Here is a 26,985-nt window from a genome sequence, read left to right on the forward strand (position 1 = left end):
CTCTACAAACTATTGAGAAAGGCAAACAAAAAAAAAAAAACTGCCTAGAGCAGACTAAAGAAATCTTACTTACTTTATGCACAAAATACGGGAGTTTCTTATAGCACTCAGGCAAAATGGAATGATGATCTCTAGGAGAACTGGCTCCCCGTAGTCCGGGGAAATGTTGACGTGCGAGCACACAGCTTTGGGTCCCAGTACATACTGCATCCATCTCTGTGAACTACAGAACCAGGGAAGACCCAGTGCAGTTCCCACTCCCAAGGACTGAGATCAACATACACGGTTTCTTGACCCAGCTTAGTACCGACCTACAGCTTGCTACCTACAGAGTGCCAACGTAGGAGAATCCGTGAACACAGGCATCTGTGAACACAAGAACACCGCCCTCTAAGAAGCCCGTCCTTTACTCAAGTCAGCCCAGTGACATATTATAGCACGTTAGTCAATCTTGTTTGGGCCTTAATCTTCATTTAAAACATGGATATACTTTCTGTGTTGGCCATGAGGAGTTCAGCTCTTTTTTTAAGGTTCAAACGGACATCTGTGCTATTTCTGAGAAACCGTCTTTAACTGTGTTTGAGCATGACATTCGGGATGGGCACAAAATAAGGGGTTAACTCACAGCAGCCTTCAGACGAAATCCTCTGTAGCACCAATCTCTCAGCATCAGCACTACTGATATTTGGTACCAGATCATTCTTTGTTTGGCGGGGATCCAAAAGCATTATAGGATATCCAGCAGCATCTCTGCCCTCTGCCCACTTGATGCCAACACCCCCACTCCTACCCAGGGCTATCAACCAGAGATGTCTCCAGACACTGCCAGGTGTCCCCTGCGGGGCAAAATCGCCACCCCTCTTCTCCCCTATCCCCCTACCCATATTCAGTTAAGAACCACTGAGCTGTAGCCAAACATAAAGGATAAGGGAAAATCAACTCCCCGAAGTACTAGTGAATACAAATTAAATTTTGTACAGAACTTGAATTTTTAGAATTTCATATTTAAAAAAGCCCAGCCACAGGATGATACAATTTACCATCTCACCATCTTCTTTCGGGAATGTGAAGGAGGAGAAAGAGGACTTTAAAAAATCCTGTGCTCAAGTAAACACAGACCTATGATACCCCGACTTGGCCAAAAATAAGTTTTGGTGCAAGATAAATCAGAACATACCAGCGTAGAGAACTGCTCTCCACTGCTTCCAACAAAAGGGGTGGGAGAAGCTGGGCTCCTGTAAGTGAAATCAAAATTCAAATTCCTCTTAAAATAGCTTACAAGATAGAAAGCATAATTACGTAGTTCGCATACACAATAGCTTCTAGATGTATTCGCTTGGCTCATGCGACAACTCCAGTGCAGGCAAAAACAGGGCTTGTGCGGATCAGGAAACAAAGGCATAATTCAACGAGCTATTCCATGAGTAAAGAGAGAGAATGTACTCTAGAGAGAAAAGATGACAGAGTAATTCATCATCTGAAGGACAGTTCCTGTTTAACTAACAGACCAAGCAACATGTCTAATCACAGTGAAAGAGCACGCATAAGAGGGAGGGGGTGCGGGGGCACTGTTAAACGAAGAAATCATATTCTCTTCATAAAACAAGACAAACTCAGAAAATTGTCAAAATGTCATTTTGGTCTTTATTTTTTGGAAATGTAGCGTGTTTTCATAAATCAGTTTCATATGTGCTAGTTTGTGTAATATCAAGAGAAATACAGTATTATTTTTCATAAATTCCTCGTCACTGCAAGTTCACTTTCAAATTAATGGAAGTAGCAGGGTCGAACAATATGTTTGCGCATACTGACCAGTGCAACACCGACAGTTACAATTAAGGTATCCAGGAAGCCCGAAAATTAAGATTTACTAGAACAAGCAAATTTACCTCCATTTGTTAAAACCAAAGGAACTAATTTTGATTTGCAAATTACATATTTTGCATGCAAATAGTTTAAATCCCATTTCCATCTGAAATAAATGGCCATCTTGAAAATATGCTGAGAAACAAAAATGTAAGAACCAACGGTAGTATGCCCTTAAAAATTGCTGAAGAGAATAAATAAAAACACGGGTTACTGTTTCTTGCTTTTTCGTGATTATTGGCACTGTTTATTTCATATTTATATAAATCAATTTCTGTGCAAAAAAATCCCTAAGATTTTAATGGTTTGGGTCAGCCCATTTTTAACAAAAGAGCCCTCAACTTGCAGGTTTTAAAAATCGCATTGCATTTGTGTTTTAGCACAAAACAAAAATCGTATTTCTTATGTATCAGTGGCAACCGGTTAATAGGCATGTTAAGATACCTTTTTAAAAAAGAAGCTTTGTGAGTGTTGTCGTCAAAAAAAAAAAAAAAAGGAAACCAATCCTGTACAGAATCCCAATACTGCCAGCATCTTCCTAGTGCGCCACGAGCGCCTCTTTCTTTTGACTTCACAGTCCTTTATCACAAAAACGTATTCTAAGGAGTTCAAGGAGTTAATAAGACACACCATGTGGATAATTTGGGGTTTAAAAACCCATGGCTCTGGGCAACAACGATTACAGTTAACAACAGACAACCACAAAGAGACTGTGTTTCTACAATTTTCAGACTCAATTGGCTATAAATAAAACATTCTGGGGTGAAGATTTCTGCACACTGACAATACTTCTCAGACATCAGCTAGGCCACAAGTGAAGGGAAGTGACTTCTATCAAAGGTCGAGGAGAGTCACAGCTGAGTTGGAGATGGCACACCTCGTCCGTTCTGCTCGGAAAATATGAAGGCATTTACAGGGGACTCAATTATGCCTGGGAAGACTTGGAGGGTTTCTCTGCACTATTGTCAACAGTGATATCGGTCCCTAGTATTTCAGAAGCAAAAAGGTTTTTCATAAGCACAAATTAAGACGAAGGCTCTACCTAGAATGCATATGACCAGATCAAAGAAATCGGAGTCTGCCGATCATTTATTTTTCCTGGCATTGGAAGCCTGAGTGTTTTTGGCATGTTAGACAGTTTACCATTTTGTTAACTGTGACTACGGTGAAGTGAGCCACCCAAGTGATACACAAAGAACATCTGAATGCGCCCCGGTCCTTAATAGCAGGATGTGTCGAGTTCATTGTTCTACACACAGTAGGTGCTTAAAACATGCTCATAACTGATGGACCATTTTGCTCAAGAATCCCGCTGACGGTCTGTAACACTTACTGAGCGCACCAAATGAATGTCTAAGAACACGACTTCAATGACTAAAATGTTTATGAAAAGGACTCAAAAACAGTTCATATCGTTGTTGTACTTCCCGAAAGAAAACCTGTAAACATCTGGTGAATGTCTAGTTAATGGTAGAACATTTAAAATTGGCCAAAAAATGCCCAGAAAACATTTGGCCCTTCAGCACCCAAAAGCTCCCAAAATATAATTTTAAAACATCTCTGTTAGAGGGACTTCAGTAGTCTGAAAAATTTCATACCTGAGTGGCTTCAATGTTCTCTCCTAAATCTTAAGTAAGTGCAAGGAGTTTCTACACTCAGGAATTGCATAAGTTTTTATCTTTCCTCAAAATAAAACATTGAATGATATAGAGGTAGCATAACTTACTAAAGTAACGTTAAAAAAAAGCAAGAAAAAAAGCAAAGTTATTTTCAATCATCTTACTAGAACTATTACAAATGTGTAAAACCTTATAATCCAGGCTTTCTTCTACCTGGGTTTAGACATCTCATTATTCTCGCCCCCTTTTTTACTTTAAGGATATTGATGAGTCCAGGAGCCCTGTGGCATCTATTGCGACATCGATGACAGAATCCGGAGTCATCCATCTCAGGAAAAGGAGGAAGAGAAAGTTGAATACAGCCAACAAAGCAAAAATGCAGCCTGTTACTGGGCCACAGTGAGAGATGAGTCTGTCCAGTCGTTTGTCCATCGGTAACACAGCTTCTCCTGCCACGAGGTCGTACACCTGGCGGGAGAGAGGCCGAGAGTGAGCGCTCTGACCCACAAGAAACGACGACCTGCACGGACCAGGAATGCGTTATAGATGCAAACGGGAGGCGCTTGCATTTCGTCATCGTTGTTTTAGTAAGGATGTGATTAATGAAACCAAAGTAATTACTGCCATGTGATTCAACGCGTATGGAGTTCTGCTTCTGGACAAAACACGGGGCTAGACACTGCATCACACAAAGACGAATAGGCCAGGGTTCCTGTCCCCTAGGAGATCGCCATCAATTCTAACCAACTAAGAGAATTCCAAAGTCCTGAGAAGTTGGAAACGTTTTTCAGGTCACCTCTGTCAAGGCCATATTTAATTCAGCAGTGACTTCCTGAAGCAGGATTGGCCTTCTAAGATTCCTTGACTTGGCTAAGCAGCTCTTCTGGCTGGCTGGCAGACATCAACCACCATCAGAGGGCTCTAACCTAGGGCGCTTCTGGGTACAGAGAGGCTCTTCTTTCCACAGCCTTATGAGGCTGTGTTGCTGAGCACGGATGGTGAGACTATACAGAACCACTTTGTGGACTCCAAATAAAAGGGAGGGGGGAAAGACAGGGGAAATTTTAGCACATGGCATAAAGTCAGACGCTTTTGGCAAACAAAACAACATTCACTGCTGCGAACCGGTATAGTAGGTGTTTGGAAGCGCGGCTAAGCACAAAACTCAGAAATATTTTAAAAACAAAGATCCATAAACATACTTAGTTTCGAACACATAAATGAAGCCAGCATTTATCTGTTTCGATTGCACTGGAGCATGACTTGTGGTCATTGTCACACAGTGGACCTGTGAGCCATCTCCTTTGGAACTCAGGACGGCTGGGACATGCAGGGCGGGCTCTACACGCCAGCAGCCTCTGGAAAGGTACAGCCTGTTTCCAGCTAGCTCTTCTACCCTCAAAACATCTGGAATACATTTCAGTCCGAATTGTGCTGAGACTGGTGAATTAGAACAGTTGATAAAATATATTTCCAGCATGAATTCCAATTGAATTTCTTTCATCAATTTTCTAAATAAGCACAGTTAAACTATGGAGGAGGTTTGCAAAGGATCAAAAGGGCCTGTGCAGAACAGGTAGAATTAAGAGAACGACTATAAATTCTCTATTGCCGCTTTTTATCTGTGGTCTTTCCAACATCTGTCGTGAGCATTCTGACTCCTAACTTACTATGTTCTCAATCAGTGCAGAGATGCAAAAATCTTTTTCCCATAGAAAATCAAGGTATTTAGCCAAGGTGACGCAAGAATTTTGGGAAGCAGCCTGAATTAAACGTTTGTTTTAACATCGCCGCCATTGGACTAAGCAAAGCCAGGTGTTTTCTAATAGACTGCCTGTTTTAGAATTAGAAACAGCCCCAAGAAAATGTCTAAGAGTAGCTATTAGTATCAGTCTGGCCCTTAATGGTTTTGACTTCTAGAAAATTCGGTAACTTCCTTACGCCCACTTTAATGAAAGCTCTAGATGGCATTACTGCTATTTTCAGATGTCAAACGCAACAAGTTGACTAGAAACTCAGCCCAGCATATACCAAAAGCAGTACATAGTACATTTCTTTTCATCTGAAGAGACTTTATAAACTTAAGCAACAGAAAGGGTAAACCTATGCAAGAAAAAGCAAATATGTACGTGAAATGTCAAGAATTTAGACACAACCTTCAAATACCCTCTGCTTAGCATGACATACTTTTTCAGTTCTTTCCGCAACATTCCTCCAGGTGTAGAAAGTCTTTACTACGTTATGAATATTTTCGGGAGCCGGCAATGCTCCTGACTTCAGCTGGGAAATCGCTTTTTCCAAACCCTCGCACAAGGACTTGACAGAAGGCTCACATAGAATGATAAGATTTTCTGGAAGTACTTCAGGAATTCCACCAACCCTGGTACTTACAACCTTAAAAAGAGAAAAAGAATATATAATATACCATAATTCCTATCTCAGGAAAATCAGCAAAACCAACTTAAATTAAAAGTTAATACAGAATGTATCTGCTTGTTTTTCAAAATACAAGTATAGGAACCCCAACAATGTAAGCCCTCGAAGATTTTTACCTGTAAACCACAACTGGCTGCTTCCACAATTGCCATGCAGAATGCTTCAGTAAGGGAAGTGTTAAGAAAAATATGTCCTTGAACTAAGACATTTCTAACATCCTTGTGTTCTAAGGCTCCCAAAAGACGCACTCTGATTTTTGAAATGAGAGAAGAAAAGAAGGGAGTGAAAATCATGCTAGAAAAGAAATATCATTTAGAAGCCAAGTGTGCTATTCATATTATACTTAGATTATTGCTGGTTCTAGTATCTTCCACCGTAAAAGATTAATACCCCAAATTCTGATCTAAGAGAGTCTTTTTAAGCTATGTGCTTAAAACTCACACAGCTAACATATTTCTAACTTTGGTCACGCACACAAATTTCAACTTCTCCAAAATTCGTTGGCATTTAGTGAGAATATCGATATACTTTGGACAGAACGGGGGAGGGAAGAGAGCCAAGGGATGGACATCTTGTCATTTTTTTTTTTCTTTGAATAAATGTCATTCTTTGAGGCAAAAGAAGGAACTGCGAAAAAAATATATATACTTTGGAGAGTAAATATTAAAGAGTCATTTCTAAACAGAAAAAGGCCTGTTTTAAATTGATGCTTCACAGCAAACATCATTCTAAGTTACTGAGAAAGGGAAGCATTTGAATCTGTATGTGCAGGACAATTTACATGATTTGGGCCATGCTATATAAAGCAGAACTCAGCAAGGCTTGAAAATCTACGAACATTTCCAAAGTGGTTGTTTTGTGTGTGTGTGTGTGTGTGTGTGTGTGTGTGCATGTGCATACACACGTGCCTTCTAGGGTACTTCCAACCACTGCCCCCAAAAGTCAAATAATACTGGACTAGCAAAAAAAAATTAGACTGTGATTTTTTTTTAAACTAAGGTTTCCCGTTTTATACACATTAAAAAAAAAATAGGCCTTGCATTACATTTTTACATCAAGTGCATGTAGGAGAAGCAGCCCACTTAACAGACACATGGAGCCAAAACGGAATTTAGGTAACATATTTTCTCATCCAAGACAATACAGAATCCAATACCTGTCATGTAGCTGATACCTTTCTCGTACTTCTTCCAAAATGATTCTCTTAGGTCCCTCTCCTCCAATTATGAAATTTAAATCTGGATATTTCTGACAGAGTTCAGGTATTATACCACTAAGCAAATCAGTCCCTGAAAATATAAAATAGAGTTGAATGCTGGAAATATTAACATTGAAACTTAAAAAAAATTAATCAGAACTGAGAAACCACTCACTTTGGAAAGTATTAGCTATGCCCTCCTTAAGTGGAGAAGCTAACTCTCAAACCTTTCCTAGGAAGGAAGAATGTCACAACTACCAGTGGTCTCCTAAAACTTGCAGATCTTACAGATACATCCGTTGACATCCACTGTTACCCAATACGGGGACTACTGTGTTTCATTCTAACATAATATTCTTAAAGTTACTCACTCGCATTTCTGCATTACCTACATCTAAAAAAGGTATTTGAGCTAGCTAATGCTTAAAATTTTCTACACAGCCGGACAGCTGACTGGAGATCTAGGTCGTCTCGGCCGTTTTAGAAGCAAGCTCTTTGATCATGGGGAAGTTTTCTGATATAGAAAATGAAGAGACCGGATGTACCTGAAGTCCAAAGTCTCTTTCAGCGACAAAATTTCTATGTCTGTGTTCCACTTCCCACCACAGGAAGGGGCTAAGCCACAAAGTGGAAGCACAGCCTTGGCTTTGGTGAGAAGGCAGTTTGTAAGGAGGGTCTTTTAATGAACCCCATACTATTAGCCAAATGTAAGAGCAGTCTGTCCAAACCTGCCGAAGCCCACTTCCCTTGAATGAGTAAATGCAGGTGGCAGGACCTCAACTGCCAGATCCTTGCAGTACGGAGAACAAAAGGGTGCATCTTGGTTCCTTTGTTTCTTTAATGAAACGTTTTTCTTACAATACATAAACCAACCTCAGGTGATATACAGCAGTAGCAAAAACCATGCCCTACCAGTCTGAAAGTGGCTATCCAAAGTGACAGCAATATTGACACTATTTGGGAATTTAGTTCATTAACAACTATAAACTGGACACATTTGAAAGTAAAAGTAAATGTAAAATAACCCAGTTAAAGTTTATTAATTTAAGAAATGCATACATACACACGCACATACATAAGAATTGCACTTTTTCTATCCATCTTCCCAAATACAGGCAGATGAGTTATTTAAAAAGATGGTGGGAGAAATCATTTATACGGGGTCATTTTTATTAAATAATTCAAAGTAGGATTTAAGTAAACTCCGCCAGTATTTTCCAAATATGATTGCATTAGCAAACATAAATTCACATGCGGCTTTTCTGAATTATGAAGGCTTCTCATTAAAATCTCAGCTACCTTTGTTTCGAGACAATTACAAAATCCATCGGCTGGATTTCTACCTAAACCAGGAGGTGGCTTAATGACTTTTAACATTTAGCTTCCTTTAATTCTTTCATTTTCTTTCTTTCCTTTCCTTCTCCCTTCTAATACGAAGGTTAAGAACCCATTCTTCAACTGAAAAGTGCAACGCATACACAGTAATAATCCTAAGAGCTGATAAAAACTAGTCACATCTGCTGAGTGCTTACTACATCAGGCTACGTCCCTTAAGTGCATCATGTCATTTAATCTGGACAACCACCTTATAAGAAATGGAACTGATGAATATTATCAATGATCTATAATATTATTCTAAGAATAAAAGGTTTTTCCCAAATGATAAAAGATACTCTCCTGACTCTGAGAAGTGTCTAACACAATGGAACACAGAAAAGGGCTTTCAATTGCCAGAGTCACACAAAATGGACAAAGAAAAATCATGATTCGAACTGCTTTTAAAGCTCAGTCTAACAATATTTTAAAGACTCGAATCAGTCTGCATATACCTAGACGCTGGGCCAGACGTGAGGGGAACAGGAGCCCTTAACTCAAGAGCTGAACTCATGTTTGTCATCTCTGATACTTACTGTGTAACCTGAGCGAGTTACTTACCCTCTCTGAGACTCAGTTTCTTTGTTACATGCAGATAACATCTACCCTACAGATGTTGGGAGAGTCAAGTGAGGTACTGTACCATGCACAGGCTTTATCAACTGCAGAATACAAATGGAAGTTGTCATTACCACCGCAGCAGGAAGTGGGGCGAGCCTGCGCACACACGGGAGCACAGTGACACCCTGACTGAGAGCACAACGGGCTCTAGAGAAGAGGGAGGACAGCAGCCAGAAGACCTGGGTGATAAGAACTGGGACTTAGCCTCTCTCACTCAATACGTGGCAGCGGGCCTTTGAGAGCTGGTCCAAAGGAACACCTCCTATGGAAATTAATTAGTTAATAAGTAACGGACCATAAATACATCTACTCACTTTTGGGCTATGGACGCGGCCATTCCTTCTGAGAATGTTAACTTTTTGCACCATGTCTGGCATACGGAGAGGGTTCAACATTTGTTAAAGTACTAAATTGAGAACAGGACAGGCCATACCTTCGCTCTGTGGCTGGTGGTTAACTCAGCTGGTTAAAATACCATCGCTCGCGAAGTCAAGGTAACAGGTTTAATCTTTGTACAAACTGTTTTGCTCTGATTCTCGACCACATGTGTATCACATGCTCAATCGGCTAGCTAGCTCCCGAAGGTGATTAAAAGACAAACTAGGCACGTTTTCTAAGTCATGACAAACACATCACCAATATCCCAAGAGGGATTCAGACCATAGAATGCCAGTCCAGTCACATCTTCTTGATTCAAAAAAGAAAGCACATCACGAGAGCATGCCTTCACCCCAGAAAACGTTCAGTGGTTTTCCCACCAACCTGCTCGATCAACCAAGGCTCTGTTCCAAATGGAAAGCCTACTGACCAAGGCCCATGCGTGGATTTCGGACCGCTCCCTAGCGCACCGGGATGCTGCTGATCCCACCGCTGCACTTCCTGCCCACCAACAATCAGCTGCATTAGTCCACGCATCTGATGCCAGCTACACTTGCTATCGCATTGGGACATTTAGTTAAACAGCACATAAACAGACGGAATAAGTTTCTATGAAACTAAGCTGAATGGTTCGAAATATTCAACAAAGCGAAGTTAGGGAGAAAAGCTCTAGTCAGATTAAACCACTACATAAAATCAAAAACCAGTTAAGAATCCAGAAGTACGTTACTTCATACACTGTTACGTTCTCGCCCCACTTACAAGGAACCCAAATTGGCAACGATAAATTATCCTTTTTGAAGGAGACTGTGCCAGAAAGTTGATGCAGCTCCAAGCGGTAGACCAGTACTCTTACGCCTGCAGGCCAACCTCAGACTATTGGCAATTCAGTGCATGTTAATAACATTTGGGGTTAAACTCAAGTATTTAAGGAAGGGTACCTGTTATCTTTTTAATAATTCCCTACTTGGAGTGACAGTTTTGATTACTAGACAAGTTTTCAAATACTACCCTGAAGACCAGTTAGGTTTTGAACCAGACTGTTCCAGGCTTCTAGTACACGAGGCTCTATGAATGCTACTGTGGGGTCAAGTGCTGCGGAGGCACTAAAAAAAAAAAAATATCCTCCTTGGTAATGGCACACACTTATCAAATACCAACTGGCCTAAGTACTTTAAAGGAACCATCACTGAACCCTCACAAGAGTCCCCTTGTTGCCCAAACCATACAAATGAAAAAACTGAGACTCAGAGATGTTAAGTAGCTTGTCCTCAATCACACAACAGGATGCAGCCGGGATCAGATTCCAGGCTGTCTAATCCCCCTGCCTTCACCACTTACCTGCCTACATGCTCTTAATGTCTAAATCTGCGATGAGATGAAATAAGCAAGCTGCCAAAGAGCCACGTGGGGGACAAGTTCATTGATTTTGAGGATACCGATAAAACACAGGAGAGTTGTAAATCAAAATATTCATGAGGATCACCCCTGAACAGTACAGTTACAGCTGATTTTAGTTTTCACCCCTGTGCTTTTCTGAGTTTTCCAAAATACCTACAATGAAAGACATGACTTTTGCCATTAGAAAGAAATGGCTAGTGGTGGGCTCAGCCTTTTACTTCTTATCACACATATGGGGCCGTTTTAACTTTAAAAAGACCTGACCTATTAAACAACATCAGATTACTGTTTTTATCTTTAAGTAACTATTAAAGCGTCGAAGGTGGGCAGGCATGGGGGGGGAGTGGGCAGCATTCACTACCACTCCAGAAATTTATTTTTGAATGTATATTACACCTTTCTTTGCTGTATTTAATGCAGAAGTAGTTATGAAACCATAGAACAAAACGAAAAGCCAAACAATCATTACATTCAAGTATTCAACAGCTTTCTACAAGAAAAAAAAAGTCTGCAGTGCAATTGTAGCTATCATTTCATTACCTTTTCTGTAAACAAGTCTGCTGACAACAACAATAGTTATTATACTATCATGCCTCCTAAATGGGTCTGGAGTGAAGTCAGTAGGATCTACAGCATTAGGAATGACGGACACTATTTCAGGATTCAGTGCTGCTCTTAGCACAGTGTTTTCCTTACTAGTATAAGAGACACAAATTATGTGGTTTGTGTCACAAAGAGACACAGTTAGAAGCTTGTTTGTAAGCACCGAGCTGACATCAGCAAATCCGAAAAGGGAATGGTCCGTGAAGACTGTCTGGAGCCCCATTGTCTTGGCGTGGAAGAGGGCATCATGGGCCATGGCAGAAAAAGAACTATGTGAATGGATTATCGTGACTCTCTCCCGAACAAATATGTACCTGAGCAATGGCAGACTGTGAAAGAGGGTCGTGGCTGTAGATTGGTTGTACATGACTTTCAGAGGCAAGTAATAGACTTTGAGGCCATTAGTGAGGTAACGGATGCCTTTCCGATTTCCATAAGCATGGGTGACAATTATGACTTTATGCCCTCTTTCAATCAGGCACTGAGAGAGCTGGTAAATGTGGCTTTCCACGCCTCCCATGTTAGGATAGAAAAAGTCCGACACCATGCATATATTATGGGTACGGGTCCTACATGTGGAGAGACTTCCAGGGCTAACACAGGAGTGCAGAGACGAGGAGGGCTGGCCTCGCCCACCTCCTCCTCTATAAGCCATGCGGAGATGGTTTAGGCATTTGTCCTTAGAGCAACTTGGTTATGTGTTGTCTAGTACCTGAAAGAGAGAGTAAAACAAGATCTCAGCTCAGCGACAAAATATATTACATTTTCCAAATCCAGACATAAACACTGTTTTATGCTAATGTACATTTGCTAGCTTTCCCCCTAGAACTAAAACACAAGCATATAATGAAATGACTCATCTGACATTTACTTGCTTAGTACTTCCTCTGCGCTCTACAACAAAACTTGATTCCACAATGCCCTTACATTTTAATTTTGCTTTAAAAATACTGCTATACCTAATTTTTTTTTTAAAGATTTTATTTATTTATTTGACAGAGAGAAATCACAAGTAGGTAGAGAGGCAGGCAGAGAGAGAGAGGAGGAAGCAGGCTCCCTGCCGAGCAGAGAGCCCGATGCGGGACTCGATCCCAGGACCCTGAGATCATGACCTGAGCCGAAGGCAGCGGCTTAACCACTGAGCCACCCAGGCGCCCCTATACCTAATTTTTAAAAACTAGTTTGTTACATCACAGTGTAGAAGAATGTGCTAACAAACCAGTTCATTCCAATAATTAAATATATGGCTCTTTCCAGAAAAAGTTTGCCTGCCCTGCTCTAGAGCTTAAGCCACTGATGCGGCGAATCCCATACAATTTTGCTATTCACTTTTGTGGCTTATACTAAAATATACCTGGCATCCTAAGTATCTTTCTGACAGTAACTTTTTCAAGGAGCGCCTATCACACATGCTACAAGCATCCATCTATGTTTTCCTCTTCCTTCTTCAAGAATGGCGATAAACTGCTTTCATTTTCTTTCTTAACCTTTCTTTCAGTTACACAGGCCTACTTCCAGAACTCTCTCTCTCTTTGGTTTAAAGTCTAAAGATAAAGGCTCGATTCGAGGTAGAGCAGATCTGGGGCTATTTCCTACATCTAAAGTAGGAAATATTGATCTCAGGGGTCCCCTAGATCCTTATCAGCACAAAATTCAGTCTTATTCACCTTATTCACAAAATTCACTCAATATTCAGTCTTATTACAGATTCTTAGTTTTAAAGCTAAAGAGTGTTTTGGAAAGCTAGTGACAATCTTCCTCAGATTTACAAATAATATTTTCATACCTCCATAAACTGAACTACACAATGGAAAGCCATCCTAACTATCTGTGTTTCTGATTTCACCTACAAACTCAGGAAATGCAAAGTAACTGCCTTTGTAAACTCTTAATTATCTATCTATTCCTGCCAACAAAGTCATCTGTATTTTAAACACAGTCTCAGAAATACTCAGTAAGTATTTGTTGACCTCAATTTATTAATTAAGATTCAAGATTACCAAATACTGCGATTCTTCCGTTTTGTACTTTGAAGAGGTTTCAGTAACATTTTCTTACTGTGGTTTGTCACCTAAACCTGAATTTCCAGTTGTATTCAATTTACAAAGATGAGTGATTAAAAAAAAACAAAGTGAGCAAAGAACCATCTGAAATTATCTGAAGTTTTGTCATTAACCTGCAAACACTGTGGAGTCTGCCTACTTCCATCCGGTTATCACGCCTAACATCTTTAAGGCGTAAAAGCTCAACAAACGGAACAATCACAGAATCTTAGATTTTAAATCCGACGAGAGGCTTGGAAATCCAGGAATACCTCCCTTGCTTTACAAATGAGAAGCCAAACAAGTTGAGCGATTTGCCCAAGGTCTCCACCCAGACACTTAAGTGGCAAATGCGAGACGGCCGTAAATTTACAACCAGCCATGGTCAACGAATCCCTGGGCAGTCAGCAGTAGCCGCTCCCGAGGAGCTTTAGGAAGACCCCGCGGGCGCTTGGGTCAAGAGAACGTTGTTTCCACACCAACACCCACACCCTGGGCAATACCCCGGCTTCACTCCCGGCTCCACTCACTGGAGAGGTCACCGGAGAGCGCCAGAGCCAAGGAAGGGACGACCCCGTTCAACCACCGACCCCGCTGGAGTCAAGCGGGGTCTCGCCAGGCCCCAAAGGAGGATGATGGCCAGACAGTAGGCAGGTGTCTGAGGCTGGGGGTCCCGGAGCCCTTCACCCTGTCCGCTTCAATCTCGGCGGAACCGGCTCCAGCGCGGCCGCCCCAGCGAACCCTCAGCCCCGCTCGACTCCGAAGGTTCTCGACCCCTACTTCCGAGCTTCTAAACCTCGCCGGGTTCGCCCCTTCCATCGCCGGCCACACTCCCACGGGTGCTACCCTGTCCCATCCGGAAGCGGACAAGAGCGCCGGCGCAGGGTCAGACGCGCACTTACCGGCAAGTCCCATGGCCGCCAGTGTCCGGACCTCCCGCGGCTGCAGCCAAAGTCCCACCCCGCTGCCCCGAAACACCAATCCGAGGCGTCCGCGCCCGAGCTCCGCGCCCCCGAGGCGGCCAATCGCAAAGATGCGCTGGCGTCACGTGCAGGAGCGCCGCTCGGTCCCCACCCTTCAGCGCGGGCGGTAACGTCAGCGCGCGTAGGCACATGTTTTCGCAAGGTTCGGGGAGACTTGTTTTCTCTGCATCGAAAGTAGTAGTCGTCGGTGTAACCTTCCTTATGAATTCTTAGTGTCACGAATCTCTAGAAGCCGTCCCCCGTCTCTTCTGACACAAGCAGCCTACCAGCAGCCTTCCTCAGGCTAAAGTCAGAAATCCCAGCGTGACTCGCTGCGAGCCTTTAGGGCTGCTGGGAGTTGTAGTCCGGTGGCTTTTGGAAGCGAAGCAGAACTTAGAAAACTCACTCCCAGGATGCACCGCACCTCTAAACCTGGATTCTGCTGGAGGTCGGGTGGGTTCGCGTCCTGGTTACCTAGTTACAGCGTCTCTTCTCTGGAATCCCGTTCTCTCTGGCTTGGGACTGGAGAGACTTTTGGGGCGGAAGGCTACCGGGGTCGTGGCGGCGTTGTGTTTGTGGTTATCTGTGCCAGCAGCAGAACCGAGCTTGTTCTTGAGCCCCCTGCTAGGGTTGCCTGATGTAGCAAATGAAAACACACAGCTAAAGAGTAAAATAAAATCAAGTTTTATAAAAATTTGAATTTCAGGTGAATACAGGTTATACAGGTATGTCCCAAACACTGGGGACTTTTTACTAAAAAAGTACTTGTTGTTGATCTGAAATTCAAACTTAACTGGGTATCTTGTGTTTTATGAGGCAACCCTACACTCTGAAGAAAAAACTCTTAGGTCTGACCCGAAATAGCAAGTCCCACTCAAACTGGTTCAACTGGCTGTGGTGATGCTTGGCCAGAAAGCTAATGAATCCGTGGAAGTGGCCTGATGGCCACCCACCGCTTCTATTTGGTGCTTGGAGTTCCTCCAGCTCTGCCATGTGTACAATTTTGGGAAGAGATGCCTTCCTGAGCACTATCACTGTCATCCCTTTTAAGCCTGTAGAAGTCCTATTCATCCCCTGAAAATTTCAGCTCCTTTCTGATGCCCTCCTCAAGCCTCCTGAGGGAATCAGATCCTCTCTCTTTTGTATTTTGATAATACTTTGGCCATATGCTGGTATAGCAGTTATCAGGTGATATTCAAGTTGTTTGCCTGGCTGCCAGGCCCTGTCCCCCTCGACCTGATCGTGGAAGACCTGTCTTCTTGGGCTCTCACACGGACATCTTTCTGAAAACTGGCAGTTGAATTTGCTTGTTGAATGTCTGCCCTCCTGGCCAGATAGTAAGCTGAGTCAGGATTTGTTCCTGGTAATAGACATTGAGTAAGTTTTAGTTATATTAATGGACTTTTAAATCCAATACCAGTACAAATACATATACCCAATAAAATGTATTGAAAATATTTTATGGTGTGTACCATAGAAACATTACAGGTCAGGGGTGCCTGGGTGGCTCAGTCGGTTAAGCATCTGACTCTTGGTTTCAGCTCTGGTCTTGATCTCATGGGTCATGGGATGGAGCCCAGTGTATGGCTCAGCACTCAGTGGGGAGTCTGCTTGAAGATTCTCTCCCCCTGCTCTTCCTCCCTCCCTCTAAAACTAAATAAATCTTTTTAAAAAAAATTACAGTTCAGTGAATAGAATTCAAAGAACATTATGGTTGTAGGATTTGAAGTGCATCAGTGAGCTAACTTTCATGAGTTAAATTTATTTAAGTCAAGTAGGAATAGATACACTGCACTGGTTTAATATTGAAGCATAAGAAATAAAGATAATGAAGACTCAAGGATACTTAAAAGCTTAATAAAGTGCAGTTAGTTGCACAGACCGCACCAAACTACAGCATTGCTTTGGTCTCCTTTTCATTTTTACAATAGGTTTTAAGACACAGGGCGTGGGCAGAGACCCCAGAAAGTATAATAAGCCCATTCATTGATCCCCTGGCTTGCCAGTGCCATAGTTCTAATCACAATACACATTTGAAATTCTAAGATCCTGGTGCCAATACTCCTTCAAAAGCGTTGTGATCTTTTTTCAAAACAGCATATTTTCTACCTTTATCATCAAACATTTACTGAGTGCCGACTCTGTAGAAGGCTTAGTGGGGAATACCAGAAATATTAAACATAGTCCCTATGTTTTAAACGTTTTTTGATTCCTTCTGTGCTTTTATATACCTTTTGCCGATGGTAAAAAGCAATCCACTTTCCTTGAAAGGTTCTTTGTGTTTTAAATACTGTGGAATAGGCTGACCTTTATAAATAATTAATAAAGGCACACGGTTGCTGAGTCTCTGTGGCAGGGGAGAGGGCTGAGAAGACTGCAGGCTGTTCCAATGAAGTGTGTAGGTTCTAGCAGTCTGAAAACATTGAAATTCATTCATCATGCTCCAGTCTCTGACCTAGGCACTGAGCATTAAAGACAAACAAATCGTAATTCTGCACGTGGCTCACAATCTCAGGTGGGTATGAGACTCCATTTCTAGTCCGTTAAAATGTAAAGCTGCTTTCTGAAAGTCAGAGCAAAGTTGTAGCATCAGGATTCAGCTATAAAACAAGGGATCATTCTAATTATCGTGTGCTGCCTAACATGTGGAATCAAGGTATGCTTTCAGAGAATTTTCTTAGAAACTACTAAAATGAAAGTGAAATACTTACCTGCGGTGTATTCTGAAGACACTGAGTGAAATATGAGGGCAGTCAGGACCAGTTGGGATATAAAATAACCTATACATGGAGAAGGTATAAAATAAAGGTCGATATCACCTTCCCTTGAAATCCAGCTCATTGTAAATTTGGCTCCAAGTTCCCCTGGGTAATTTTGGAGTGGGAAGGCCACACATTTGTATCAAGAGCTTGCTATCTACATATAAGACACGAGGCAGGGAAATTCAGGCATGACTTTCCAAGGAACCAAGATGGCAGTAAGGCATATGTAAATACCTGTGAGAAAAGGTAGGAAGTGGTAAGCACTGCAAGAGAAATACAAGAGAAACATTGGGAGTTCAGAGGGAAAGAGTATTTCTAGCTGGCAGCCTTTAGCATAGAAGTAAAAGGTGGCTCATGCAATTGTTGGGCACAAGATCATTCCAAGAACAACAGGAACAAGATAGAGAGACAGGTGCTGACTGTCCAGTGTATACTGCTGTGCAGTCATGCAGGGGATGAGGAGGGGAAGGGTTCAGGCAGGACAAGTGTGGCACTTCCAGCAAAGGTTGAAGCAAACTGGTGGAGGATCTTACTGAGCGAAATGGACTTGATCTTGAGCCAGACTTGCAGCCAAAATAATATTTTCAATTACCATCTTGAGACGATTCACTCCTCCTCATTCTGCTTCAAAAAGAAAAGGAGATACAAGAAAATCAAAATGTTATAGCTGGGAGTTCAAAAAGAACAAACATTTCTGGGTGCCAGAAAGAGAACCAAAATGCAAAATGGTAATCAGATCAAAGCCACCATAGGTCCCCGACTCTGTATGTGGAAGCAGGAAGACATGAACTGGGTTCGGCTCTTGAAGAATGACAAAGACTAAGGGCTCTGCCTGTGGCCAGAGACAGGAACCAGGCTTGTAGGAGGCGTTTACATTGCTGGCTTTCAATGAACCACCTTCCAAGGGTCACACTCTTATTCCCTCCCACACTGGCAGCAGGCTGGGCCACGTGACTTGGTTGTCCAGCAGGTCATCAGTAAAGGGGAGGCAGCAGAAGCTTAATTAGTAAGTGCTTTTGCATGGACGGATGTCCTAAGGATACTCTCTTCGTGATCACCAAAGGCTATGCAGCAAAGAAACTCAGGCAAGATGCTGAATGATGAAAAGCCACCTGGAGAATGAGAGCTTGGGCTTCCACAAAATTAATGCGATACTTCTTTCTTATTTATTCGGTCCCTAATGAATGTAAGACATTGTTTTCACACTATGGATTATGGGTAAATTAGACAAAATCCAGCTCTTGATGACCAAATGACCAAATCCATTAAGGTCACAATTTTCACCAAACTACTACTTTCCTTGAAAGCCTTAAAATGGGGGCCTCCTGGCTGGCTCGGTCAGTAGCGCATGTGGCTCTTAATATCTGAGTCTTGAGTTCAAGCCCCACATGGGGGATAGAATTTACTTAAAATACATTCTCCAGCCTTGTGTCTTAAATAATCAGGGACATCATGAAGCACTTGAGTTTACTGTGTTTGCTTTAAGCTCTTGAGGCTTCCCACATATTTTTTTATTTTGCAACAAGTTGAGAATTTTCAGTCCACATTCCAAAGCTGTTAGTATGAAAAAGACATGGGTGTCAGTAGGCCAGTTACCCACCTCTACCCTGAGGACCAGCCCCATCCCAGCTCAGACACAGCCTACAGCCCTCGGGGATCCAAGTGCAAATCTCTTGGCAGTTACGGAGGGCTCGGGGCGCAAAGTCAGACAGCAAATAGTTTTGTCCCAGCCCAGAATTCTCTATTATATCCCCCATCTAAATGGCAGTTAGGAAGCCAGAGCCACTAACCAAAACACAGTTTTTAGGTGGTTTTAGGGGGGGGATCCAGGAATCCAGCATAAGCCAAGAACTTTGCTCACAGTCATGCCTCTCTCTTTCAGGATGATCCCTTTAATTTATAAATTACATTGTATTTTTCAAATTGTTTTCACGTATGGTAACTCAGGTGAAGTTAGCAACTCTGAGAGCAGGGAGATGGGATTATCCCCCACATTTGACAGGTGTGGAAACTGAGGGCCCATAGGGTTTCTCAGTCTCTTAATGAGATGAGGTGACAGAGCCCGTGCTTGGATTTAAACTCTCTTTATACCAGGGCGCCTGGGTGGCTCAGTGGGTTAAGCCGCTGCCTTCGGCTCAGGTCATGATCTCAGGGTCCTGGGATCGAGTCCCACATCGGGGCCCTCTGCTCAGCAGGGAGCCTGTTTCCCTCTCTCTCTCTCTGCCTGCCTCTCCATCTACTTGTGATTTCTCTCTGTCAAATAAATAAATAAAAATCTTAAAAAAAAAAAAAAAAAAAAAAAAAAAAAAAAAAAAAAAAAACTCTCTTTATACCAAAGATGAGCAAAGTGACTCTTTCGTGCAGTGCCTGCTGTCTGCTGCCCTAGCTCTCAATGGAATTTGACCAACTGCTGCAGAGGAGGAATCAAATGAAGGAATGCAGCTAGGAGTTGAAAGCTGATGCGTTATGTACGAGCCCTTTCAGAAGGCTAGGAATCAAACAGTGAAACTAGAAGGAAGAAGGCACTTTGGGTTGAAGGTCATAAGGCAGGGACAAGAGGAACAGTGACAGGAGAGGAATAACTGGGCCAACACCAGCAAATGACAGCCATGATAATGGCAGCACGCTGGGGACTGGTCCCAAGCCAGCTCCAGATCAGTTGTGTCCCCAGGGCAGGGACTGAGAACTAAAGCCAGGAAAGGAGCAGGGGTCCAGAGCCACAGGCCACAGAGGACTTGCGTGAAGGGGAGGAGAATTCAGGAACTGCTTAGGGACCAAGAGAGGAAGGGCAGGGATTTGGGCCAGGGTCCAACAATTCTACTGTGGGCATCAGAAACAAAACTACTTTGCTGTGTTTGTTGATCACCATCTTCCCCCTTGTTATTGTCCAGCTTGGGTCACACAAAAATTTGATCAGGAGCATTTCCAATTGTAAGGACGTCACAGTGTATGGAGAGAGAAGCGTGAACACAGCCCTTTACAAAAGTCTGCGATGATGTGTTGCAATAGATTGTGGATCTGTCTATCTTTCTATTTCTGCGAGATGCTAGGGAGGGAGTTATTTGCTAAATAACTTAATTCTGTGCATTAACATTTTAATTTGTCAAAAGCCTTAATACCCATAAAGCTGCCTTCATTTTGGTTTGCCAAACGTGCAGTAAAGTCAGAAACGTGCAGTAAAGATAGAAGAATCCCTTAGCCACGAGAGGGGAGATGTGAACAACCAAAGCATGAGGACACAGAGTTAGAGCTGGAAGCGGCTGGAAGATGCAAGCTTTCAAAGACATCAGGGGTCATCACTGGACTCTCCTTCATCACGAGACACTGGTCAAGTGAAATCAAATTGAATCTCAAAGGAAAGACCGATTTCAAACGAATTCTTGCGTCACATTTGCTTCATCTCATTCATTCATTCATTCATTCATTCAGATGTTAGTTACCTGTGAGAGAGAGAATGTGAGCACGAGTGAGGAGTGGGGCAGAGGGAGAAGCAGACTTCCCTACTGAGCAGGGGGCCAGATGGACGGAAGTGGGGCTCCGACTGGGGCTTGATCCCAGGACCCCAGGATTATGACCTGAGCCCAAGGCAGACACTTAACTTCACTGAGAATCTTAAACATTCTGAGAGCTGCTCCCTGGGCTTCCCCAAACTGACATCAAGTTTTTTTTGTGCCCATGTCTCTCCCCATCCCTCCCCCTTCTCAATTCCTTTCTCTCTTTAAAACATGCTATTGCCTTTGGCATAAAATGTAGAGTGATACGATATTAAATAACACAAAATCCCATGGCTTGAATAATGGTGTTTATTTTCTTTAAATACACTTAAATATGAAACAACAGAACAGTAATTCAGTAAACTCAAACTACAAGCTGGACAACCATCAGAAAATCAGTGCTGATCCTACAAAATCAAAATCTGCATAATATAGAGTCAGAATAATTCACAAGAGAGTTGCATTAGCAAAGGATTTGGAGACTATAAAATCATCTCATCGGCTTTGAGCAGTCAATCACATGGCCCCCGCTGATTCTAGGATGATCAGACCTTTTTCATTCATTAGGAGAAAAAAAAAAGGTTCACACAGGTTCCCTCTTCTCCATTCTCCTTGTTCGGGGGCATCTTCAGTTGCAAGACATCCGTCAGTGAGCAGGGCAGGGAATCCTCAGCTGGTGTGTAATGGAAGAGTGGTCTGGATTAACTGTGGGACTGGGTAAAATGGACCTTTTTCTAGTACCTGGGGAGGGGAGGAGTGACAGCAACTTGGCAAAGCAGCACACTATTTAAAATGTCAGGGCTGGGGAACTTCAGAACAAAGTTGAGTCAAGGATTTTCTTGACCGTGGAGCCCATAGGCAGCTTTCTTCTCCTTTGGAAAGCGGCAATGCTTCGCACATGCTGGTTTTCCATTTGCACATGTTCTGGTGTGAAAGGGACATCTGTCCTCACAGCTGTTGCAAAAGAAAATAAACACGAAAGTTCCGAGTCAAGGACTACATTCAAAGGAATAACTCTGTTCTGATTTGATTATGTTTTCCAAGTGAATTTTCCAGATATGTATTTAAAATGTCAACATAAAATCCTGAGTGGTTATTCCACATGGATGCAAAAATCTATGAAAGGCCAAACAGTAACCCATAAAGGTTCTATTTATCAACAAATTTCTTGTGATATAAATCCAGTGCCATGTCCGTCTTCAAAGAAAAAAGAAAAAAAAAAAAACAGAGGTGGATGTATATTGAGAGAGATGGAACCAAAGAGTCTGCTGATTTGAAACTCAGCCCCCAAAATAATTGTTTAAATCTCATCAATTAAAGTTTTTGCTGAAGATCTATACCCAACAATAGCAGGCAGGATTTTCTTTCTTTCTTTTTTTCTTTTTTTTTTTTTTAAGATTTATTTATGTATTTGAGAGAGGGAGTGGAGGGGCAGAGGGAGAGCGAGAGAGAGAGAGTCTCAAGCAGGCTCCCCGCTAAGTACAGAGCCTGACACGGGGCTCGATCCCAGGACCCTGTGATCTGGACCTGAACAGAAACCAAGAAAGAGTCAGCTGGTTAACCAACTAAGCCACCCAGGTGCCCCATGACCGTCTTGCTTTCACAATTCATCATCACTCTATATACTCTCACTTTGTTCTTAGTTGCCAAACCTCTGTTTTACTATCTAAAAAAGGGGCTTGGGCACTTCAAACAATGCCTCAACAAGAAATGTCACCACGTCAAAAGAAAGGGCATTCACATTCAATGTCAATGGGTCAAATGAAGGTGAAAGTGAAAATGCACTTGACCTGCAGGTGTCTGCGTGAAATATCTTGTGCTTCTGGCAGCAGCTCTCCAGGCTCTCTCTGCACTCCAGGCAGCTGCAGTTTTCTGGGTGCTGGATGAGATCTCTGGGACATGGGGTCTTACAGACACACTCACACCGGTCTTCGTCAAACTTCATGTGTGGCCCACAGAGAGCCAGTTCCTGGAGATGAGAGTGGTCTAGACGGAAAGAGAAAAGGGTTGCTTGAGTGGCTGCAGCACGGATCATATGGTACTGGAGTTGGCTGTATACGCTCCATTCATGGGAAAATAACTTGGATTCCCCTCATCTCCTTTCCTATCGATTTTTGCTTCTCCTCTTTCCACGCAGTGAAGGAGGTTTACCTCTGATTTCATCATACAAACACCGAATGCATGTGTTCTCTTACGTTTGTGAAAAAGAGGTTTTGAGCTGAATATTTTCGATCGGATTTTTAAAGAGATTTTTTGGTTGGTGGGTGACTTGTTACACAATGCAATCTTTCACAACCAAGTATTAGGAATAAAACATAGGATAGCTAAGAATTATGAGGCTGATCCTTCCTAATTTTGAAGCAAAGACTAAAAGGAGGGAGGAACAGAGGTATCGGCATGATAGAAATACACCTTAGACCTTCCAAGCTGTGGATAGAAAGAGTGATGTATTTCCTCACCACAGATCACAGTGCTGTTATAAAGATACACCAGTGATGATAAACTTTGATTCCACAGACATCTGTTGGAAGAATATGTTCAGCTGAGAGGAGGGTCTGAGAGATTTTTTTTAAAGATTTTATTTACTTGACAGACAGAGATCACAAGTAGGCAGAGAGGCAGGCAGAGAGAGCAGAGGAAGCAGACTCCCTGCTGAGCAGAGAGCCCGATGGATCCTGGGATCATGATCTGAGCCAAAGGCAGAAGCCTTAACCCACTGAGCCACCCAGGCACCCTGGGTCTGAGAGATTTTTAACACCCCTGGTTGACAACGATTTCTTCTAAAGAGTACACACAATTGGGTAACTATTAGTCCATGTTCAATTCTGATCATCAAGTTGAGATCCAGTCAACCTGAAAGGAAATGGAAGAGATAGAAACTCGGGAAGAACTTGACTGTGACATCTTTCTTAAAGGTTCTGGAGGCAAGTATGTGGTTAATTTCTTCCCCAAACCCACTTCTTTCCAAACCTACCTCATTTAGGGAATGATGCCATCACTCCACACTCTCCTGGCATATTGGGTCTCATCGCTTTGTCCACCCGGTTCTGCCATCCTGAATTTGTTCTATCATTTCCATCAACACTGTCACAGATCTTGCTATCACAAGTTTTATCCCTTCTATCTATTTTCCACACTATTATCAAATGTAAATCTACTCACATCGTTCTACTGCTTTAAGTTCCTTAAAAGGTTCCCAATTTAAAGAAATGGTTTACCCACCAGGACATATGAGACCCCAGATCTTACTAACCTCCCAGACTGATGTCTCTCCCTCTCACCTTCCCCTTCCATATATATCCTGTGTTCCCTCCGTACCAAATTATTCTACTTTTTGTTCCCCTGATATGCCAGGATCTCTCAGCTCCGTGCTTTTGGCCTTGCCTTTCTCCCTGCCCATCACCTTTCTCCCCAGTATCTTTCCCAACTTCTATAAGTTCAGCTAAGCACCCTTGTCCTCTGCATATTTCCATCCTGTCCTTACGCTGCTTACATTTGTCCATTAAAAGATGCTGAAGGTTATAGGAATCGGAGCTCATCATTCTGACAAAATAGGCACATGATAAATGTTGAGTTCATCTGCCCTAATAAAAGGGTCCTAAAACAGGCAGATATATGAAGACTCTGAAGAATTCGAATTGATGATCAGAATTGAATGAATTCCATCGTTCCAAGACATTGGGTTAAACCATATGTTCTTGTCAGTATCTGACTACTGATAGTATATCAAAATGGCAATCTCAGGTTGTCTAATCTCATAGTTTTAATTTCTCTTTGGTTGATGATATTCAAGGAACCATGTGGAAAGCATGTTGGAAGGCCAGATCTAGGGAGATTCTTGGAGGTGTGTGAAGAGGAAAAAGGTAATCTTTATAAGCCATATGCCAATGAGGCATATGTCACTTTGGGGCAAGATGAGAATACATTGTTCCCATTGGATAGTTTTTCCTGCTTTGTCAAAGATTAATTGACTGTATAATTGTGGGCTCATTTCTGGGTTTTCTATTCTGTTCCGTTCATCTATGTGTCCATTTCTGTGTCAGTACCATACTATATTGGTGACTACAGCTTTATAATATAACTTTAAGTCTGGAATTGTCTATTGATTGATAAATGGATAAAGAAGTGGTATATACGAATACCGTGGAATATTATTTGGTCATAAAAAGAATGAAGCCTTTCCACATGCAAGACGTGGATAGAGCTAGAGAGTATAATGTTACATGAAATAAGTCAGGCAGAGAAAGACAATTACCCTGTGATTTCACTCACATATGGAAAGTAAGAAACAAAACAAGCAAAGGGGAAGAAGAGAGGGAGAGAGACAAACCAAGAAACAGACTCTTAACTCTAGAGAACAGACTAATGGTTACCAGAGGGGAGGTGGGTAGGGGGCTGCGGGGGCGGGGGTGGGGACAGGGGATGGGTATTAAGGAGAGCACTTAATGTGATGAGCACCAGGTGACGTGAAATTCAAAAGAATTGCTGAATCACTATATTGCACACCCAAAACTATTATAACAGTGTATATTAACTATATTGGAATTAAAATAAAAAGTAAAAACAAAACAAACTGATTATTAAAGGATAGTTAAGTAGTTCTTAAAAGACCCACACGAATCACTAGGTGGCGGTAGAGATTCATTTAGACCCCTTCGAGTAGCACCAACGCCCTTGAGTGGTTTAGGGAAACAGTCCACTAGGCGGTTGCTGAGGTAGTTGGCAGAGGCTGGCTTCAATCCCTACAGACATTAGTTAAAGGCAACAGAGACTGGGGGACTTGGCTAGCTCAGGCTATAGAGCATGTGACTCTTGATCTCAGGGTCATGAGTTCGAGCCCCACTTCGGTGTAGTGATTACTTAAAAAAAAAAAAAAAAAGTAACAGAGATTGGGTGTGGGAAAACTGTGTGAAGCAGCAACTAGCCAAGGGTGATACCTGAAACTATTATATACTGATTTCAAGCCTAGGGAGGTTGATGATGGAATGCCATGAGTTCTGTTCCCAGTCTTGTTTCATTCATCATTTTTATCAATAAGCTCGTGGATTTTTTTTCCAAATCAATTCTTAAAGTTGTGGCTACCTTGAAGAATTTAAAATATAACATAAGGACTTCCCAGTTTTCCTTTTCTGCTATTGTTTGTTGTAACACTTTAAAGCTATCATCTGAATCCAATGAGATGAAATTAAACTGGTCTTGGATTCCCTAAGCCACATGCACTCATTCAAGAAGAGAAGTCATTGTAGATGTAGAAAAGGCAGTTGGCTTAACAGTCACGTGTGTGCAAAGGGTGTTTAGTGAACAGTAAATTCAGTGTATGTCATCAGTTTGATGAGCTTACTGGAGGAGTGACCGTGAACTAGCTACCCCATGTCTCTTGCTTCTATCCCGGCCACCACGTCCCCAAAGGCCCTTGCCTCCTTTCCTACCCTGGGCCAACACATCCTCTTCTATCCTGTCACTGGCTGATTGTGTTAAAATTCAAGCTGGTGCTTCCTTGGGGCTCCTGGGTGGCTCCGTCCATTAAGTGTCTGACTCTTGGTTTCAGCTCATGGTTCATGATCTCATGGCTCATGAGCAAGAGTCCCTGGTGTGCTCCGTGCTCGGCGGGAAGTCTGCTTGAAGATTCTCCCCCACCCCCGCCCCTCCCCCAACTTGTGGGCTTATGTGCACGCACGCGTGCTCTTTCTCTCTCTCTAAAATAAATAAACGAATCTTTAAAAAATTTCTAATTGGTGCTCTTGCTCTCATGCTTGAACGAGATGAGGGGTTCCCTTTGCCTTAGCATCACATCCAGTGTCTGGGACAAGATGCCCAACGTTCCCTGTGAACCTCTCCAGCTTCCTCTCTCACATATACCCAGCCCCCTCCCATTATGTTCCCACCAGGCTGAACTGTTTTTAGCATGCTGACCTGCTACCTTCGCTCACTTCCTGTCCCGAGCACTCGTGTTGGCCCTGGTCAGAGCACTTCTCTCCTTCCCTGCCCCCCACTCTTCCCGCCCTAGGCACACTCAAGCGCCTGCTGAGTCTCCCCCCAGGACAGCTCACTGAGGAACTGCATACAGAGACCATGCTGAAATGATTCTATTTTGATATGTTAGATTAAATAAAAAGATATAAATATTAAACGGACTTGTTCCTTTTGACCTTCTTAATGTGAGTACTACAAAATGTGAGTCACATCTGTGACTCTCACTGTCATTCCATTGAACAGTCCTGTTGTGGAA

General features: G+C 42.5%; 2 protein-coding genes across 3 annotated transcripts in view; both read right to left on the bottom strand.

Moving 5' to 3' along the window:
- Positions 1-1,621: 1,621 nt before the first annotated feature.
- On the bottom strand, positions 1,622-14,588 carry PIGA (phosphatidylinositol glycan anchor biosynthesis class A). 2 transcript variants are annotated; one of them, XM_059157322.1, is made up of 7 exons: positions 14,441-14,588; positions 11,434-12,208; positions 7,078-7,210; positions 6,038-6,170; positions 5,673-5,879; positions 3,750-3,953; positions 1,622-3,318 (listed from the first exon to the last, which is right to left on the bottom strand). In XM_059157322.1, the coding sequence occupies exons 2-7, from the start codon at positions 12,149-12,151 to the stop codon at positions 3,274-3,276; spliced, it is 1,440 nt and encodes a 479-aa protein (XP_059013305.1). In that variant the 5' UTR covers positions 12,152-12,208; positions 14,441-14,588; the 3' UTR covers positions 1,622-3,273. The 2 variants fall into 2 exon arrangements, with proteins under 2 accessions (XP_059013305.1, XP_059013306.1); XM_059157323.1 differs by having other exon boundaries at positions 1,622-3,953.
- Positions 14,589-21,047: 6,459 nt separating this feature from the next.
- The window catches only part of VEGFD (vascular endothelial growth factor D), a 39,254-nt gene continuing 33,316 nt past the window's right edge, over positions 21,048-26,985 (bottom strand). The window contains exons 6-7 of the mRNA XM_059157674.1: positions 22,547-22,742; positions 21,048-21,710 (exon numbers count right to left, since the gene is read on the bottom strand). Coding sequence (XP_059013657.1) covers positions 21,584-21,710; positions 22,547-22,742 — 323 coding nt within the window. The 3' untranslated portion in view covers positions 21,048-21,583. The remainder of the gene's footprint in view (positions 21,711-22,546; positions 22,743-26,985) is intronic.

This window comes from Mustela lutreola, chromosome X (genome assembly GCF_030435805.1).
Source record: "Mustela lutreola isolate mMusLut2 chromosome X, mMusLut2.pri, whole genome shotgun sequence".
NCBI classification, from domain to species: Eukaryota; Metazoa; Chordata; class Mammalia; order Carnivora; family Mustelidae; genus Mustela; species Mustela lutreola.